General features: G+C 46.0%; 1 protein-coding gene across 1 annotated transcript in view; it reads left to right on the forward strand.

Moving 5' to 3' along the window:
• Positions 1 to 19,463, forward strand: part of fasn (fatty acid synthase) — an 82,819-nt gene that overhangs the window by 24,609 nt on the left and 38,747 nt on the right. Inside the window, exons 13-24 of the mRNA XM_037691551.1 lie at positions 729 to 844; positions 985 to 1,160; positions 1,258 to 1,449; positions 1,546 to 1,626; positions 3,802 to 3,984; positions 4,113 to 4,292; positions 6,090 to 6,293; positions 14,920 to 15,236; positions 15,324 to 15,725; positions 15,928 to 16,092; positions 17,778 to 17,893; positions 18,716 to 18,738. Coding sequence (XP_037547479.1) covers positions 729 to 844; positions 985 to 1,160; positions 1,258 to 1,449; positions 1,546 to 1,626; positions 3,802 to 3,984; positions 4,113 to 4,292; positions 6,090 to 6,293; positions 14,920 to 15,236; positions 15,324 to 15,725; positions 15,928 to 16,092; positions 17,778 to 17,893; positions 18,716 to 18,738 — 2,155 coding nt within the window. The remainder of the gene's footprint in view (positions 1 to 728; positions 845 to 984; positions 1,161 to 1,257; positions 1,450 to 1,545; positions 1,627 to 3,801; positions 3,985 to 4,112; positions 4,293 to 6,089; positions 6,294 to 14,919; positions 15,237 to 15,323; positions 15,726 to 15,927; positions 16,093 to 17,777; positions 17,894 to 18,715; positions 18,739 to 19,463) is intronic.

Raw genomic sequence — 19,463 nt, forward strand, 5'->3', positions numbered from 1 at the left:
CAGGTAAAGAAGAATCACATCATCAATTACTGTATGGCACCGCGCGCGCTGGTCCACACAAGACTTCCGACTCTCTGTGTTTGTTACATTTCTTATATACCTCTCCCTGATCGCGTGAGAGCAGTGCAAAACAAGTTTTGATGGTTGCCAGGAGGGCAGATTTAATTAAATCTGTTTTCCCATCATCAAAGCAGTCTGTGCAACAGAGCGATGGCTTCATAAAAACATGTCCTTCAAAACCTGGGTCACTGTAACCTTAAGATTGGGCCCGATCTTCTGGTTAGAGCATCCCCCAGAGAACTTTAATTACTCCAAAACACATCTGCAGCACAGGCCTGACTTTAACACACAAAAGTGAGTATAAGTATTAATTGACATAAAAGCTTCAAAATAATCATTCCTATATCACCCTCCTTTTAAAGAAGAGTTGCCAACATATTGGTCTGCTAGTCCAAAGGCACTGTTCCTGACCTTTACTCAGTATTACTCAAACCAACATACATAATAAGGCAAATATTTCTCCATAATAAATTGTAATTAAATGGAGGTCCAGCGCAGTCATCTGACACTGAGACATTTAGTTTGTTTCTTCCCTGAACTCATGAACCTTAAATCCAGCTGTTCAACAGATTCTCTATGGCTGTGGTATCAACAAATTAGGAGAAGAGTGCCATACAGGTACAGTTTTTGTGTGACTGTTGTTAAATTTTAAAATATTTTATGTTTAGGCCATCCTGAAGCGTAGCCTCAAGCAATCATGTGCCATCATTCCACTGATGAAGAGAGGTCATAACAACAACCTTGAGTTCTTCCTCTCGCACATTGGCAAAATCTACATGAACGGGTGAGTATGCCTCAGAATGTCTTCATTTACTCATTTATTTATTTTATTGGGGTGGTTTGCATTGATGGGGAAAGCACCTGTGTCATAGTCCTTTTCAAAAGATGTTTTCATTAATAAAAAAATGTTTTGCATCTCTGTAGCATCAACTTGGATTCCAATAGCTTGTTCCCATCGATGAACTATCCTGTCCCAGTGGGTACCCCGATGATCTCCCCGTTAGTGATGTGGGACCATGCCCAAACCTGGGATATTCCCAAAGCAGAACATTTTATTTACGGTTCAGGAGGATCTAATTCGGCTACCATCTACAACATTGGTATTTAATATACATCGAAATGAAAGCACAGTTCTCAACTTAAAAAGAAGTTCATAATGTCATTGATTGAACACGCTTGTTGTGCTTGGTGTATCAGAGATAAACCCAGAATCAGACGACAACTATCTAACTGAACACTGCATTGATGGACGTGTTCTCTACCCCGCGACGGGTTACCTCGTGCTGGCTTGGCGCACCTTGGTGAGAAGTCATGGGGTTATCATGGAAACGACTCCTATTAATTTTGAGGATGTGATCATCCACAGAGCTACCATCCTGCCTAAGACTGGTAAGATCATCAGAGCTCAACATGGGCGAGTAGAATTAGACTAATTCAAAAGTGATCAACTGAAATGATCTGTGCCCATTGTTGTGTTCCTGACAGGCTCTGTTCAGTTAGAGGTGCACCTCATGCCGGCCACCAACAAGTTTGAAGTTTCAGAAAATGGAAACTTGGTTGTCAGTGGTGGGTAGTCTTTACATCTTGTCTTAATCCGGTTCTGTATTTAAAGGATTGGACTCATTTTACTAGTAAGATAAAGAAAGTCTAATTCAGGCAAGTGGCAAGGAGACGTCTGATTTCAAACTGCTTTCATTCAGACGTCTGTCCTGTGGTGTTGGAGCTCACATCTTTTTAGCTTCTGATCCTCAAAATACCAAAATCAAAGACTTGTGACCCCCAAATACCCTTGGCTGAATTATGCAAAAATGCTAACAAAGTAAAAAATGCTAAATCATGACAAGATAAATGGTAAATGGACTGTACTTGTATATCACCTTTCTATCTTATGGAGATACTCAAAGCTCTTTACACTACAATCTGTGCCTCATTTACCCATTCATACAGCACTCTACTAGATCTCTACAAATCATTGTAAAGAGACTAATCAGAGCTTTATCACATTCAGACACTGATGAGACACACATCAGAGGCAATGAGGGGTTCAGTGTCTTACCCAGGGACACTTCAGCATGTGACTGCTGGTGGATTCAAACCCCCAACTCTCGCATTGGAGGACAACTGCTCTAACCACTCAGCCACATATTATACATCTTTTCCCTTATTTATGACTCTTATTTTTTGTAACAATTATAGTGAGAAATATACTGTGTAGGATTTTTTTTATTCGACTTGATTTTTGGAGCTCATCTCAGGACCCTAAACCTGGTGTTATGTGACCAACAATAGTGTCTTGACCTCAACTTTGGGAACCACTTTATAAGTGACTGAGTGGCTCAAAGATTCAACTTTAAGTACCAGTCACACTCAACAAATGCAGCCCTTCGTAGATGGTCACAGTACTTGCATGTTGCCGTTGGACCCCATCAGTTTATCAATTGAGTTAGAACTACCTTTTAAAATCTGAGTACTTGGTTGTTACGAGTACAAAACCTAACTTTTTATATTTCCTTGAAAAGTAAAAATGACAGACATAAATTTAGACTTCAAATGAAGGAACATAAATCTATTAAAACAATGGTTATGCACTTACAGCTCAACTAATTCAAATTATTAATGCTAGAACAGATCAAATGACCTATTGTTTAACATTAAATATCTAATCTAACACCTGAACCTTTGTTAAAGCTGTAAATTAATCCATTTAGAGCATATGTGTCAAACTCGAGGCCGGGGGTCCAAATGTGGCCCTTGTTGACATTTTATCTGGCCCCCCAAGATGATATGTGAAACGTAAAATACTTTTGTCTCTTGAATTTTTTCAGTAATCTTTGATTATGATGTTGAAAGCACAACAGGGAACATCAAATGAGACCAGTCAAACTCTTGTTGAGGAACCTGTGACCAAGAAAAGATGTTGGTATCTGATTTGACTTAATGTAGAGTCTGAAATTTGCCTTTAGTTTGAAAAATGTTTTAATTTTGTCCCCGTTTTGTGAGTTTGACACCCAGATTTAGAAGAAATGAGTGTCCAGTGTCACCATCCTCTTCCATGATTAAGGGAAGCTCATGTGATGGGCTAAATGCAGAGACTAATTTCATCATTGTATAGAAACATACAATGATGACGACACAGAGCACTTTGTTATTTTTGACTTGCTTCAGGTCACGGGAAGTCGCTGGTGCCCATGTCCAGCCATCACTGTGTGAGAGGTGGGGACACCCTGGACAGGTCTCCAGTCCATCACAGGGACACATAGAGACAAACAAGACAAACAACCATTCACTCTCTCACACCTAGGGACAATTTAGAGTTACCAATCAGTCTAACATGCATGTTTTTGGTCTGTGGGAGGAAACCGGAGTACCTGGAGAAAACCCACGCAGCACGGCGAGAACAGGCAAACTCCACCTTGAAAGTCCCCTGGCCAAGATTTGAACTGGTGACCTTCTCGCTGAGAGGCAGCAGCTCTACTAACTGCACCACCGTGCTGCCCTTCACAGAAACATTAGTTCCTAAAAATCAATTCCAAATCATCCAGGTGGAACAAGTTTGATGAAGTTATGTCCTCAGTTAGTTAGAATTATTGGAATCAATAAAGTGGAAAAATCTAGACAAAAAAATATCTTCCATTAAAATTTTCACCAAATTAACAAGAAAAACGAGCCGTGTGTTTAAGTCTATGATGTTCACTTAAATTACATTCAGTTGTTATTTCTTTGTGTTTCGTGTGATTTCAGGTAAGGTGAGCATTCTCGAGGATACATCCCTGGATTCATTTCATAATCATCTAAGGCAGCAAGTTGTGGAAAACGGTGACTCCAAAATAAAGCTCAAGGCGCATGATGTTTACAAAGAGCTCCGACTTCGTGGCTATGACTATGGGAAGGCGTTCCAGGGCATTCTGGAGTCCAACAATGCAGGTAAAACCAGTGCATCATTTTAAAAAACATGTAACTGTAAAGCTGTAATCTTTTTCTGTGCACTGACCTTTGGTTATACTTGACTTCTATGCAGTTAGTTTGCTCATTAGCCTGACTGTTTCTTCCAGGAGACAGTGGGAAGCTGCAGTGGACAGGAAACTGGGTGACTTTTTTAGATACCATGCTGCAGATGATTGTGGTCGGCCTGCCAGGTCGAAGTTTGCGCTTGCCAACCAGAATCCGCTCAGTTTGCATCGATCCAGCTGTACATCAGGACAAAATATGCGATTACACGAATGGAACTCAAGGTTTGTTTTATTATAAAGTAAAAGTAAAGTATTGTTTTAAAACAAGCAAAACTGTGGCAGATTTCAAAATGTTGTAACCAAAGAGTAAAGATGTTCCTCTGAAGTTACTTGTGTGTTTTTAATAGTGTGCATGTTTGTAAATTATTCACACTATTGACATCCGTTTTTCTTCCATACAGTTTTCAGCACGTAACTCGTTCCACAATGTTTGTGCTATTTCAACAATTCTTACATCAAAACGTCCGGATCACTCAGGACATTTCTGCTGCGGCTCTTAGTATTTGTTATTTTTACTTTTTGAATTATTTAGCTTTTTGAAATGAATGAAAATGGAAAATGAATGGAGTTCTCCACATCCTTCAAACTCGTTGTGCTGTTTACAACCTTTTACTGCTCATTTCAGCTTCTTGCTGCTAATTCCAGTATCCAATTTTTGCTAATTTCTGGATTTTTGTAATACATTCAGCCGTGCTCTGCTTCTTTCAGCTTTTTTTTTTTTTACACATTTCTGCTGTTTTATTTTCCCTGCATTCAGCAAACGTCAGCTGTTTGAGTTCAGCTCACATGAACAGTTTAGTGATGAAACCTTTCCAGATGGTTTCACCTTCTTCAGCAGCTTTCAGCAAAAATCCAGCAAAAAGCAATCTCGCTGCATTTTCACAGGAAATGACATTTCTCTAGTTTCTTTTATATTATAATATGTTACAAATTCTTGAGGAGGAGTTATGTGAAAAGTCCAATCGTTAACTTTTTATTTTTTCTGAACAGTCTAAATTTGGAGAAATGGGAGTTTATCGCTTTAAGCTCAAAGCTCGTACTCACATTTCTGAATGATGTCAAACCCAACATTACTGTGTTCCAGCTGCAGTCAGAGCAGACATTATGAAACACTGTAGCAACATGATCACACACAGTGTGTGGACAAAGCTGTGTAAAAGTGTAATGAAACTTTTATCACTGCAGTTGTTGGAACTTTTTAGGCCCATGTCGGCCATGTTTTAAGGTTTGGAAGCTCGTAACTTGAGGACTTGGAATTCTGACTTTTAGGGTTGTTGTTGTTGTTGTTGTTGTTGTTGTTGTTTTATATTTATTTATTTTCTTAAGTTTTTCCAACTTGTACTCTCAAGTCAGATTTTCAGAGTTCAAGATTAAAAGCTAGTCCGACCAAGACCGTTTGGATTGCTGCCATCTTAAAATAACTTGAGTTATAAAAATGTTATTGCATTTTTTGCAGACATTTCTTAAAACTTTAACTCGTATCAAACTCACATTATGCTGTTATTTACACTTTATGATTATTTTCTAACGTAGAAAATAGCTACAGCAGCTAGCTGTAGCACTTCTGGTGCAGCCTGGGCACTTGAATATAATTTCTGCTTGAATAACTGATTTCAGACATTAGTGTCTGTGTGAACGACTACAAAACGTTTGAGATTGGAACTGATTTAAGATTGCAGCGATCCACTTTGGTCTTAGCTGGTGTTCAGACTAGCCACTAGCTCATCAGTCGTGCTGGACATAAACTGTTTCTCCTCTTCACAATCTTTCCACACTGCCCGACTCTAACAGATCTGAGCTAAGATGTTTTCTATAAACTTGTTGTTCAGGTTATAGTATGCATGATGCCACACTTACTAAATGTCTTGTTTAAACGTAGCTGAGTACTTCTTCTGACCCAGAATAAAATGCTTTCTTGATGAGATGTACAACAAAATAAACCAATATGAGCTCCATTGATACTGCCTTCTATAATTCTGTAACTTTGAGCATATTTTTTTTTCTCTTCTGCACCCCTAGCTGTGCACGTTGGTGTAAACCGTTGCCTTGACAACATTGTTGCCGGTGGGGTCCAGATCTCCGGTCTTCATGCCACAGTGGCCCCTCGTAGACAGCAGCAACAGAGGTCCCCCACACTGGAAGAGTTTGTGTTTGTGCCCCACGTCATGACGGAGTGCCTTACCGCCAATCCAAAACTGTCCGAGCGGCTGAGAATCTGCAAAGGTACAGACGAAATCATCTTGCACACTCCTTTGTTGAAAACTGTTGAAACTGAGCCATTTGATGGCAGAGAGCTGCACTTCCAACCTCTTGCTGTTTGCATGTGGGTATAAACATTGGCAGCTGCGTGGAGATGGAACAAGGTGAGTGTTTGTGAGCCACCTGGAAGCAAATCCTCGTGTCGGGAAAAATACCAGATCAAAAGTTATGTATGTAACTACGGTTCTATGAATCCGGATGACCACCAGAGGGCATTGCTGAAAGCGCTGAATGTTCCCTTCACGCATGCGCTGTTCGAGTAATAATACTAACAGAGTCACAGCTGTGACACGGATGACCAATCAGAGGCTATATAGCCCGACGTCATCCGCAGCTCTGCTCCTACAGAATCTTCTTGCAGAATGCAAGGATTCTGAGTGACAGAGAAGCTCTGGCGGTCATCTGGGATTCGTAGAACCGTAGTTGCATACGTAACTTTCGTTTTATTTCATCCCTCCTGACTGCCAGAGGGCGGTGCTGAAAGCACTGAATGACTAATACCAACAATGTCACAAGGAATCTTAAGCACACACCTCACTGAGGAGGCCCAGAGAACCCTTGTAGAAGAACCTGGCCCAGGGGATGAGGGGTGGCCAGGTTAACGCTGTAAAATCTGGTGAACGTGCTTGGGGAAGCCCATGATGCAGCAGCACATATTGCTTCCAGTGGAACCCCTCTCAGGGCAGCCCAGGAAGCGGAAACACTTCTGGTAGAGTGTGTCTTCACGCCGACTGGCAGGGGGCCGTGCCCTGCAGCATAGGCTTGGCAGATAACATCCACGATCCAGTGGGAGAGGCGCTGTTTGGAAAGAGGACAGCCTAACCTAGGGCCTCCATAACACACAAACAGCTGGTCTGAATGTTGTATCACGGCAGTAGCTGCAACATATGCCTCTAATGCCCTCACCAGGCACAATAATCCAGACCCCTCACCAGGCGTAGGCTGAAAACATGCCAGCCTCAACAGTTGGTTACAGTGAGAGTGAGATAACACCTTTGGTACAAATGCAGTGTTTGGCCACAAGGTAATGCCAGAGCCATCAGGGCCCCACCTGAGACATGAGGGGCTGACAGAGAGAGCATGTATCTCGCCAACCCTCCTTGCTGAGGCAATAGCCAACAAAAAAGCCGTCTTACATGAAAGCCACTTGAGGTCCGCCTGCGTCAGAGGTTCAAACGGAGGGCAGCACAGAGTTTCGAGAACCAAGGGCAGATCCCAACCTGGTGCTCGTGGAGCTGTCGATGGGTGCGACCTACGGGCACCACGCAGAAAAAGAGAGACTAGATTATGGCTCCCTACCGTACAGCCATCAATGCCAGCGTGATTAGATGATATTGCCGCTACATAAACTTTTAGCGTCGAAGGAGAGCGGCCCTTACCAAGGAGAGACTGGAGAAACTCCAGAATGGTGGGTACTGTACAGGAGACTGGATCCTTGTTGTGATCAGAACACCATTGGGAAAACAGACGCCACCTGTTTTCGTACTGCTGACGAGTAGAGGGTGCTCTGGTGCCCAGGATGGTGCGTCTGACGGGATTCGAAACTCCAGTCAGCTGCTGTCCTAGCCTCGCTGTGGCCACACCCACAGTCGGAGATGTTGAGGATTGGGATGCCATATCAGTCCCCCCAACTGAGACAACAAGTCCCTCCTGGTCAGAAGACACCATGGGATGCCCTGACATAGACTTCGTAGCAGTGGGAACCATGGTCGTGCTGGCCAATATGGAGCCACCAGCAGCATCCTGTGGCCCTCCTCGAGGACTCTCTGAAGGGTTGGCCAAATTAGAGAAAGGGGTGGAAAGGCATATAGGAGGACCCTTGGCCAAGCATGAGCCAATGCGTCCTGGCCCAGCACACCCGACGCCCCCGTAAGAGAGTACCATAGGGGACATTGAGTCGACTCTTCTGTCGCAAACATGTCTATCTCTGCCTGATCAAAATGGTCCCAGATCATCAGCACTATGTTGCTGTGGAGGGACCACTCTCCTGGAGTGGACCCTTGGTGGGAGAGAAAATCTGTGACCTGATTGTGTCACCCTGGTAAGTACGCTGCCCGCAGGGTGGACAGGCGAAAAGATGCCCATTCTAGGAGCTCTCTGGACACTCTCAGAAGTTGTGCTGACCTGGTGCCCCCCTGGTGGTTGATGTGGTAGATAACAGAGGTGTTGTCTGACCGAACAAGAACATGCCCCCCTTCCAGGTGAGGCAGGAAGTGCCTGAGTGCTAAGTGCACTGCACGCAGCTCTAGCACATTTATATGCCTGGAGCGGTCCTTTTGACCCCAGCGGCCCTGAACCACTCTGCGTTGCCACACAGCACCCCATCCCATGGAGCTGGCATCTGTCGTGACCACTTCCTTGCGACACACTACCACTCCCATGGGGATACCCCTGGACAAATAATCTTTGTTCCTCCATGGAGTCAGGGCATGAAGACATGACCACATCACTGCGAGCTTGCGATGCCTGTGCAACCCGTCACCAGACCCACTAACTGCGCTCCGAGACGAAGAAAGTGAAGCTATCTCTGAGACTTGAGATGAATGCCCCTCCTCCTCACCTAAAAAGCGAGAGGCAGCCAAGGATAGCACATCTTCCTCCGCAGCCATGGGTGGGGAGGAGAGTCCGGTCGCTGCCACTGGTTAATTTCCCAGTTGGCGTACTTGAAAAAGGGACTTCATCTCCGCTAATTCAGCGGACAGCTGCTCCACCCTCGTGGAGAGGCCCATATCAGACCTGGCTCGCCTCTTCCCAGGAGGGGCCACAGAGACTGCGGCCTCAGTCCGGCGCTTCGCGTGCCTAGTTGGAACCTCCTGCCCAGAAGGCGAGAGGTCATCGCCGAGCTCGGGGCGAAACTGGGCCAGCCGAGCCACCCTCACAGCACAAGACATGAAGCTGCAATTCATGCAGGGGTTCTCTGACGGGGCCTCCAGCAGATGGTCATGACCAAGGCAGGCAGGATACAGATCGTGACAGTCATCTGTCTGGAGCATGGCTCCACAAACTGTACAGCAGTGAGAGCCGTTCATGCTCCTTAATTTAGGCAGTTCACTTCAAGTCAATAAAGGTAAAAAACTGCAACCAGCAAAGGGGCTGGCACCGCCAGCTATGTCCAAGATACAGGATGAAAAAATTACAGCAAAGAAACTCAGAAAGGTTAACACCGCTAGCTCAGCTGGTAAAAAGGACAATTGGGAGAGGGGGCGCGAACGCTTGCCTTCACCAATTAAAACAAGGCCAGAACTCAGAGAGGCTAGCACCGCTAGCTCAGTCCAACAGTCTGTCAGGTTGGAGAAAATGATTGGGAGAGGGTGCAAAAACACTAGCCTTCACCAATGAAAACAAGGCCAGGAACTCGGCTGGCTACGTAATAAGAAAACTTCGGAGCACAGTCCAACCGACCACGCGGTTGGAGGCCTCCAGTAAATGGGAGCGGAGCGAACACTACTGCTAACCAATGGCAAAATATAAGCAAAAAAACATTACTCACCAGTGTTAAATCACACACATAGTAGTCATAAACAACTTCGGAGCACAGTCCAGCCGACCACGCGGTTGGAGGCCTCCCAACAAACGGGAGCGGAGCGAACGCTACCGCTAACCGCTATGTATTTTATATAAATACATAAACAAACATTTATGTAACCTTCCAACTAAAAATAACCATATGATGTTTATTATTACAAAAAAAATAACAAACAGTGGCATGTAGTCACCAGAAAATGCTGAGAAATTGTGCTCAAGTTTGCATAAACAATTTTTGCATAAATCTTAGAAACTAGCGTTAATAATTGTGTTTGAAACACATTAACACCAGAAACTTGAAGGCAACTGTACATGAACTGCTCCTGAAAAGAGGTGAAAATGTTTTTGAAAAATACTTATCAGTTTTAACATTTCCACTCTTTTGTTGAATAAACCTGACATGCAGATAAAAAAAAATGTGGAAAATTTGTCTTAAAAAATCTTTGAACTCAATAATCAGATTTTCTACCTCTCTGTAGTAAAAATGCATTGAACAGGTTCATCTTTTCAGACTCTTGAGTAAGGAACCCCTCTGGCTATACTGGCCTATTTAGGTCCAATACAGCTGCAGGCTGCGTTTCCCAGATGATTGAAAAATATTCTGAATAATCTGTCCTTCCATTCTGTCTTGGATTTCCTGGTTAGATTCTTCTCAGTTTAATCGCCTCCAGTATCCTCTGCTGGTTGTCTTGAGTCAATACATTGGATAGGTTCAATTTATTTACATGGTGTGTGTGTGTGTGGGGGGGGGCCTATTTCCGGGTGACTCCTGATGGTCCCACCCGCCTGGAGGAGAGCATCCTCCCTTCACGGCAGTTTCCATGGGCGACCTGATAACATACGATGAAGGATTGGGAACCATGGGGCATTCACACGCTCGGGAGCCACCAGGATGGCTGTCAGTCCCTCCTCCCGAATTCGGTTCAGAAACAGTGATATCAGAGGGACTGGGGGAAAAGCGTAAAGAAGCATTTTGGGCCACAGGCTGTGAGCAAATGCGTCCACCCCTAGTGGTGGCTCGTTCCGCGGGCTCAGTAAGAACCATAGTTGGCACTGCGCGTTCTCTCGTGCGGCTAACTGGTCCACTGTCACTCGGCCAATTTTCTGCCACGTCTGAGCCATCAGCTAGGGATGGAGGCTCCAGTCTCTGACGTGGGCCGCTCCTGGACATTACATCTGTTCCTCTGTTCAAAACACCGGGGATGCACACTGCTTTGATGGAGAGCAGATTTTGGTGTGCACAACACAACAACTGTCTCTCAAGTGCAGCATTTGGGCTGAACGCACACCCCCCTGCCGGTTTATGTACGCTGCGGTCACTTGTCTGTGTGAATCAGAACATGTTGATTTCGCAGCACAGGAGCAAAATGTTGAATCACCTTCAAAAACTGCGCGACATATCTTAACATTTATATGAGCTGTTGTGTGTGGAAAACCACAGCGCCCCTACAGCTCGGGATAGGCACCCCCCCCCCCCCCAACCTGACAAGGACGCGTCTGTGAATACTGGGACGTGTGATGTAGGTCTGCTGACAGGGGCTCCCTCCGACAGAACAAGGGGGGTTTTCCCAGTGTCGGAGGTCTGCTCCCACGGAGGGGGGCACAGCGATCATCCGTCTCTTTTGTCTCACCGGATCCACACGCAAGCGAGCGAACCATCTCTGGAGGCGCCGCATGTGGAGTAATCCCAACGGAACCACTGTGTGAGCTGACGACATCGTTCCTAACAACTTCATCACGGAAATGGCTGTTACCACTCTGCCGGGTTTTACGTGGCGGAGCTGGTCTTAGAATTTCAATTCTTTTCTGCGACAAACGAGCCCTCATGGTGGTCGAGTTTATCTCCCAGATAAACGATCATTTGAGTTGGGAGAACTGAGCTCTTTTCCCAGTTTATGGCAATGCCTAGATTCTGCAGGTGCGACGTCAGCACCTGGGGCTGCGCTGCTGATTCCTGTCAGGACCGAGTCAGCAGCAACAAATCGTCTAGGTAGAATAAAATTCTCATCCCGGCTCTGTTTAGAGGCTGAAGAGCCATCTCCACACATTTTGAGAAAGTACGAGGCGCGAGGAATAACCAAACGGCAGCCTGTTGTACTGATACTGAATCCCTTGAAAAGAGAAGCGCAGGAACTTTCTGTGCATTGGAATGATCGGAATGTGGAAAATGGGCGTCTTTCAGATTGACGGAGGTCAGCCAATCGTCTCGTTGAATGTTGTCCAGTAACTGTCTGGTTGTCAACATGTGAAATCGCCTTTCCATGATGTCTTGTTGAAAATTGACAAATCCAATATGGGTCTCATCCCTCCGGTCTGTTTTGGAACCAGGAAGTAACGTGAGTAAAACCCTGTGTTTTGCTCCCTGTTGAGGACCTTGGAGATCACTTTTTTTTTTTTTATCAGCAGTTCTCGAACTTCCGCGTGGAGAGACTAGATCAATTCTGGGAATGACAGAGTCGTCTCTATAATTCCTCCGAATGGAGGGGGTTGAGCTGCAATTGCAGCGAGTAACTTTTGCTGACGAGACGGTGCATCCATCTGTTTGTCTAGAAAGCACGTTTGCTGCCACTCCGCGTAACGCTTAGGGAGTGGGCGCGTGTTTACGTGATGCGTTATGTCTCACCGCCTCCACTGCCATCGTGCGTCGCGGAGACACGCTCCGCACAACTTATGGGGAGGCTTTTACGAAAAGGCTCTGAAAACGCTTCTGTGCCTTGCTCAGGCTGCGGGCTCTCATCTACGTTGATGTGAGCCGACGTACGCTGAAGAGGCGTGTGTGCCCTCATAGACACGGCGTCTTTAGATGAGAACTTCCGCTGCCGTGAGGGCGCGCGTTTTACGCTAGTGCGGTCCGAGGAAGCGACGCGCAGTGCCGGTTGAGAGCGAGGTTTACCACTGGACTCGGTCTGCAGAACACATTCATTCTTAGCTGCGGAATCACGCGAGCTTTTTGAGTGATTCATCGAGCTGAGGTGTTATTTTTAAAAAACCTGCTTTGTGGACACCAGCTCGTTATGTGGAGGATGTATGAGGGGGAGCCGCTGTGAGATCATTGAACTGACAGACAGGCTGAACACAGACATTTTAATCTTGAATGATGTTCGTGTTTTTTAAAAAAACTCTTGTCGTTTCATAAATCTCTTCCCCCGTGAGCCCTGCGGTTTGTTGTCCTAGGGCAACACCTGTTGGTGGTCTCTGGGAAACGCTGAAACCGCTGGTTGCCGGGATGAGAAGTAGTGCTGTTCTCTGATGGGAGGGGCTGGCGGTGGAGCGGAGCGGAAAGCCGCAGCTGTGGCGCGGGGGTGCGGGAGGAGGCGTGTGCACAGTCTCCGACACCCCATCCGACTTTTCCAGCATGGCCTTGAAATGGGTCCCAAACAGCGCGTCCGTCGTGATGGGGCCCTCCGACAAAAAACCTTCTGCTGCTCCTCTGAGAGGGAGGGGAGTGACGCGCCAGGTGGACCTCTGGAAAACTCGCCCTTCGGGCTGCGATGCGAGACCGGCAGACAGCAGAAGAGGCGCACAAGTTGAGGATGACGTCAGATGCCTTGCAGAGGGAGCTCTTCATCTCCTCAGGCCTCTTTGAAACGCTGTACGCCAGCAGCGTAACGTATTGTTTGCTACAGCCGCCTGAAACGCACACTGGTGAGCTCAGTTGGAGAGTGACGTCACCGTCTGATCATGCTTCCTTGGAGGCACAGGACGCTGGTCCAACCTGGACATCTTTGCTCCGAGAGCCTCCACCAGGCTCTGCTCCAGTGGGGCACAGAGGGGATTCCGCACAGTAAACCCTCCACTCTGGTGATGGGTGCGAATGTGGAAACCGGCGCTCTCAGCCTACCAGATCCGACTGTAGCCTCGTTCCAGCAAGACGTCACTGCTGGGAGACGAGGCCAGATGGGGTCAAGACGGCGAGCCGGGGTAGAGCCAAACCTTCCCGCTAGATCATCTGATCTGGGCGGGGGGAGGAGAGGGACGGAAAGTCCCTTCGTGTCAGCCGCCTCCTGGATTATGCCAGCCAGCTCCGAGAGGAGGGCACTGACGGCAGGGAGCAGTGTGGTCGCTGATGCAAAAAGGCCCGGAGTGGGTGAGCATCTGCTCAGCCCCCTCGTTCCGACACTATGCTCTCCAGGAGGGAGTAAGCAGCGGGGGCTGCTACTGACGTCGCCTGTCCCGGAGGAACCATCCGATTCGCTCCGAGATCAGGCGATAAAAACAGGTCAATGGTGTCGTCCAGCGGTAGCGACCTGCCACGGAAAAAAATTCTCAGCGCTTACCTTGAAACAAGGCTGCTCATCTGCTTCTCCTCGGGGAGGGAGAACTCACCGGGACGGCAGGAGGTTGGCATGGCGGGGACCCGGGCAGCCTTAGCAAAGGTTGTGCTGGTCAAGCTGGACAACTTTCCTTCTTCATTCTTCTGACAGTGCTATTAGCTTGCTGAAGAAAAAATGGGAGCAGATTTCCCGCTCTTAACGTAATTTATACGGACCGGGTGAGGCCCACACAGCAGGTGGGCGTGGACTAAACTTTTCAGTGTTATGCTTCGCATGAAGGGATAAAACTCAATCGCGACAGCTCTTAAAGGGCGAAGCCTATACGAAATAGAACGGTGTTCCCCAGGATCATGTTGTAACATGGAACATAACGTGCAAAACAAAACACACGGTGCAGATATACAACGGAACAATAAATAAATACAGACATCTGATCTGATCTAAACTTTTTAATCTAAACAAGTAATTAAGAGACAAAACTAGACACGTGTTGATTAGTACATGTGTAGTACATGAGGTAGAAACATGTTCTGATATGTCGTTAGCAGCACAAAGTTTTTCTGTTTTTATAGCAGCAGAGATAAAAACTGTGTAAGGTGCAACAATGAAAAACGTTTGCAGACTGTAAAAAAAATGTACGAGTAGAGAAGTCACAACCAGTACAACACATTTAGACTGTGTGTTTCAGAGTCCACTTTGTGTGTGTGTGTGCGGGGAGTCTCAATGCGTAATGCGTACTCGAGTCCAGTTTTGGTATGGAACCCACAGCTGCATGGTTTTTCTCTGTTTAGGTTTAATCCACAGACTCCAGCTGAAGTTGGCTGAGCGTGGTGTCAAGCTGTCCATTCCTGGACTACAGGGGGTGTTGGATGAGTCTCCACCCATTCAAGACCTGTCGAGTCCTGACCTTGTGAGACTGCTGAGCGTTCTGTGTGACCTGGAGCTGAATGGGAACCTTCACTCTGAACTGGAGCAAGTGGTGATGAAGGAGCAGGCCTGCCTGCTGCAGGACAGTCTGCTCCATGGTCTGTTAGATGACCCGGCTCTCAGACACTGTCTGGACTTAGCCATGGAGAACTGTACGCCTGGGAAGATCAAAGTCGTAGAAGTAATGTATTAAACTGGTTTTTAAACATTTACAAGTCTGATGTCTGAATGATGAATAGATTTAAAATGTGCTCACTTCCCCTGCTAGGCTTTGTCCAACGATGGTCAGCTCTTCTCACGTGTGGTACCCCTCCTCAGCATCCAGCCGATGTTGCATGTGGACTACACAGCCACAGCAACAAACCTGGATCTTCTAGTCCCCCACAAAGATGTCCTGGAGGAACTAGCTGTTGCTTCAGCACAGTGGAGCTCTCAGACTCAAGCAGCTCCTGGGGCACTGGGCTCATGGGCAGACCTGGTGGTGTGCAACCATGCCTGGGGTCCTCTGAAGACAGACCCAGGGCTGCTGGTGTCTAACCTGGTTTCTGCAGCAAAACCACAAGGGTTTGTTCTCCTCCACACTTTGCTGAAGGGCGAGACGCTCGCAGAGACGGTTTCCTTCCTCACCAGCACGACTCAGAACATCAACCAGCCAGTTCTGCTCACACAGGTGAATGGATTAAAGTTCAGTAAACCAAACTGAACCATTGGCCCACCAGTGATCTTAACTGTGTAGCTTATGATGAGAGCCCTGAAAACAATAATGGAAAAATAAACAAGAGTTTAATACAAATCTAAACAGAATTCTGAGTTGAGCAAAAGTAATGTGTGTGAAAGGTCGACTTGTTTGCTGATATTTGTTTGTTTTACAGGCTGAGTGGGAGAAAGTGTTTTCTGAGGCTTCCTTGACCCTGGTGGTTGTCAGGAGGTCATTTTATGGCTCCGCTCTCTTTCTTTGTCGCCTCAAGTCTCAGAGAAAATCGTCCGTTTACTTACCTGTGGATGGCACTGACTTCTTGTGGGTGGAAAAACTCAAGGTGAGTTTCATAGATTTACTATTTTCAGAGTTTAGAACATGTCCAAATTCAAACGATTAGTAGATAATGTATTTTATGTTTGATTAGACATCAGATTATTCAAGACATTATCATTCATTAATGGCATGGTAATCTTTAAAAGCTTAAAGGTGTTGAAAAGGCTGAGAAATGGGAGGAAAACCTTCTAATGATCCATTGTTAGGCTGATGGTCCTTCTTGAGCATGTGATCAGCTGGTTTTGGTTGTCAGCAGCAAAACTGGTTGATCCACTCTGAGAAGGTGCTATTTAAGAGACTGAGCTGAATACAGCTCCTCAGACTGAGGAAGCTCTCGGATGAGAGACGAAACGTTTCTACATTTTTTTTGCTTTGTTTTGTTTTTTGTCTTTATTTGAATGTCCAGAGGACCAGATTGAACTTTTTTGGATTTTTCTACCTGGATTATTGAGCATGCATCAGGATACAGACACATAATGTTAAAGGCCTAAATATTTTCACTTTCTGCTCTCAACGAGGACGCGTTCCCTCCTGCTTTGCTCTTTGTCTTGTGATTCCTATCGGAGCCTCTCACTACATGTCCTCTGAATTGTAAATTATGGATCTGGTCAGCTGGTCTCTAAATGCAATTGATAAAATTTTCTCGACTAGCAGACAGGGCGAAGGAGAGCCCTCATGCCCTGAAGGGACACTTGCAGCTGGATCCACTATGGATTCCTGGGGACAGTGGAAGATGGTGTGTCTGTCCATATTGTCTGTTGAGGATGTAGAACATAATTGGATTCATGATGACTGGATTTCTGCTTTTTGTTGACTGTATCTGGCATATCAACAAATTCGGAAGATGGCGGCAGCAGTTCTGGCAACAGTGAGGCTGCCCGCCTTGTATGAAGGAATGTACCGAGCAGTAAGCTCTCAGACTCAGTCGCTGCATGAGCTGAGCTGTAAGCCAGACACGATTTCTGAGAATCACAGACCACTTGTGGCTCCTGGGACAACTTTTGGTTGTTTGGAATCACCACTGAGACGTACCAGCAGAACTATGAAGGCAGACATGGACATCAACAGAGTCTGCCTGACCCAAAATAATTATCTGAATTTGGCTTCCCCAGTCGGCCTTGAATTAGCCAGCTATCTCAAACTTCTCCTGGTTGTTTACACAAATGAGAAGCTCTGCCCCCCCAATCGCTCCCCTCCCGAGGACATCTGTGGATCTGTATCAGTTGAGCCGGCTGATACACTATGCCATCTTTATCAGGACCATGGAACTTTCTGGTAGCGTCCACGGACAACTCACTGCCCGCGTCAGCCTCTTCATGCATAAATGTATTATGATGTCATCAGCATGTTGCTGTTTCATGTGCGGAGGTCATTTTTTTGTAACTTTCACACTGTGTCCTGTCTAGGACACAGTGCGAGGTTTTATTTTTATTTAAAAAAATTTAACACCTCCACTCCCCCTCATGTTTCATTTTCCTTATCTGAAAAAAAAAAGGACTGCGCCTCTTGAGGCTGGCGGCCTCAGGCCCCTCCATCTCCCCATTTCTCTGTTTCTCTCAGACGGGCTGTACTGAAATGTAATTTTGTTGTGCTTTGGTGCAATGACAATAAAGCTGATTCTGATATTGATGAGTGCAGACGGCTGTGGATACATTCACTGATTTGGTTCTGTGTGGATCTTTGGAACAGGCAATGATGGCGGATTCATCAGACCAGCCCATATGTTTGACAGCTTCACACGCCTACAGCGGGATTGTGGGAATGGTCAACTGTCTTCGTCAGGAGCCAGGTGGTGACCGACTACGGTAAGGCCTACACTCTTACATGCGTTTTTGAAATTTGAACTCAATTGTAGATGCTACTTTAAAAAAACTAACACTACTTTAGTAGCCATCATTGTGCCACAATTTATTACTATAAAAATGTTGTGCACAAGCATGATTTTACTGAAAGACAGTTTTTGCTTCAGCTTTTGATTGTTTGCCCCCACATATTTGCACTTTCAGGGCTTTATTCACAAAGCAAATAGCACTAATTACATTCTGGTACAAATAATCAGATGTGAGCAATTTGCAATCACAGTTGTTGCTGCACAATTTAAACATGACTTTCTTTAACAAACGCAGCAGGGACAAACGTTGCAGAGAGAGCAAAATGTTTTCTCACCAGGAGCACCAAGTTTCAACAGATGAAGTACAGAGACGCTCTTTAAAACTGCATGAACATCGGACTGGATCAGTAAGAAATCACAGTCAGGATGGCATTTTTAAACTGAGGACACATTCTGTGCTTTCTGTTACTGCATTTTCATTTTTTAACATAATAATAATACTAAAAAAAGTATTTGGTTTCTATACTAGCCAAAAGCTTACCGTACTCACTAAGACCTCCCTCCTCCCATGGTGGGGGTCATCCCACTCTTGCTCTCAGTGTGGCTGCAGACCAGCACAGACTTTTCTCAGTGCTCCCAAACCTCTTATGCATGATCAAGACAAGTTTTATTTACAGTTTATTGATTTTAGATTGTGTAGGGGCAGGGCAGCCGACCCGGGACCCGAAGATCCTGGGTTTGATCCCCGGTCATTGCACATCTCATGGTGTCTCTGAGCAGGACACCCCATCCCCAGTTGCTCCCCGGGCACCTCCAAAGGTCACCCACTGCTCCACCTGGTGGTGGATGGGTTAAATGCAGAGAGCCAATTTCACCATTGTATGGAAACATATCCGATCCAGTATCTGTGTCGGCCTCCGATACCAGCATAATTTACGTATCGGATTTTTCCGATCCAACCTGCAGAAATTTCCGATCCATCATGCATGTCTGCCTCCAAGTAAAACGTCTCCACATGTGATTCCCAGCCAGCTGCTCTGCAGGTTGGCTTCAAACTATGGAATGGATTTCCTGAACGGAGGCGTGTCTCATGAACCCAGAGTAATAAGACCCGCCTCACATTCAGGAAATCCAGTTCAAAGTTTGCAGCCAGCTACAGCAACTTTTCATCTAAACATAATAATAATAATAATAATAATGTCATCACAATGTCAGCACTGTATGTTTCCATACAATGGCGAAATTAGTCTCTGCATTTAACCCATCCACCACCAGGTGGTGCAGTGGGCAGCTATTGAAAGCGCCCGGGAGGCTTTTTGGGGATGAGGTGTGCTGCCCAAAGACACCACGTGATGTGCAGTGACTGGGGATCGAACCTGGGACTTTTGGGTCCCAAGCCGGCTGCCCTGCCTCTACACCATCTCGGCACCCATGTCAGCTGTGTGGAAGTATTTTACACTAGAAACACCACAAAACAAGACAGCAACGTGCAATGTCTGCAGAGCCATAGCGCCACATTAAACTGCGGTAAAGTTAGTTTTACG

The sequence above is a fragment of the Nematolebias whitei genome, chromosome 17 (genome assembly GCF_014905685.2).
Source record: "Nematolebias whitei isolate Nwh7 chromosome 17, NemWhi1, whole genome shotgun sequence".
NCBI classification, from domain to species: Eukaryota; Metazoa; Chordata; class Actinopteri; order Cyprinodontiformes; family Rivulidae; genus Nematolebias; species Nematolebias whitei.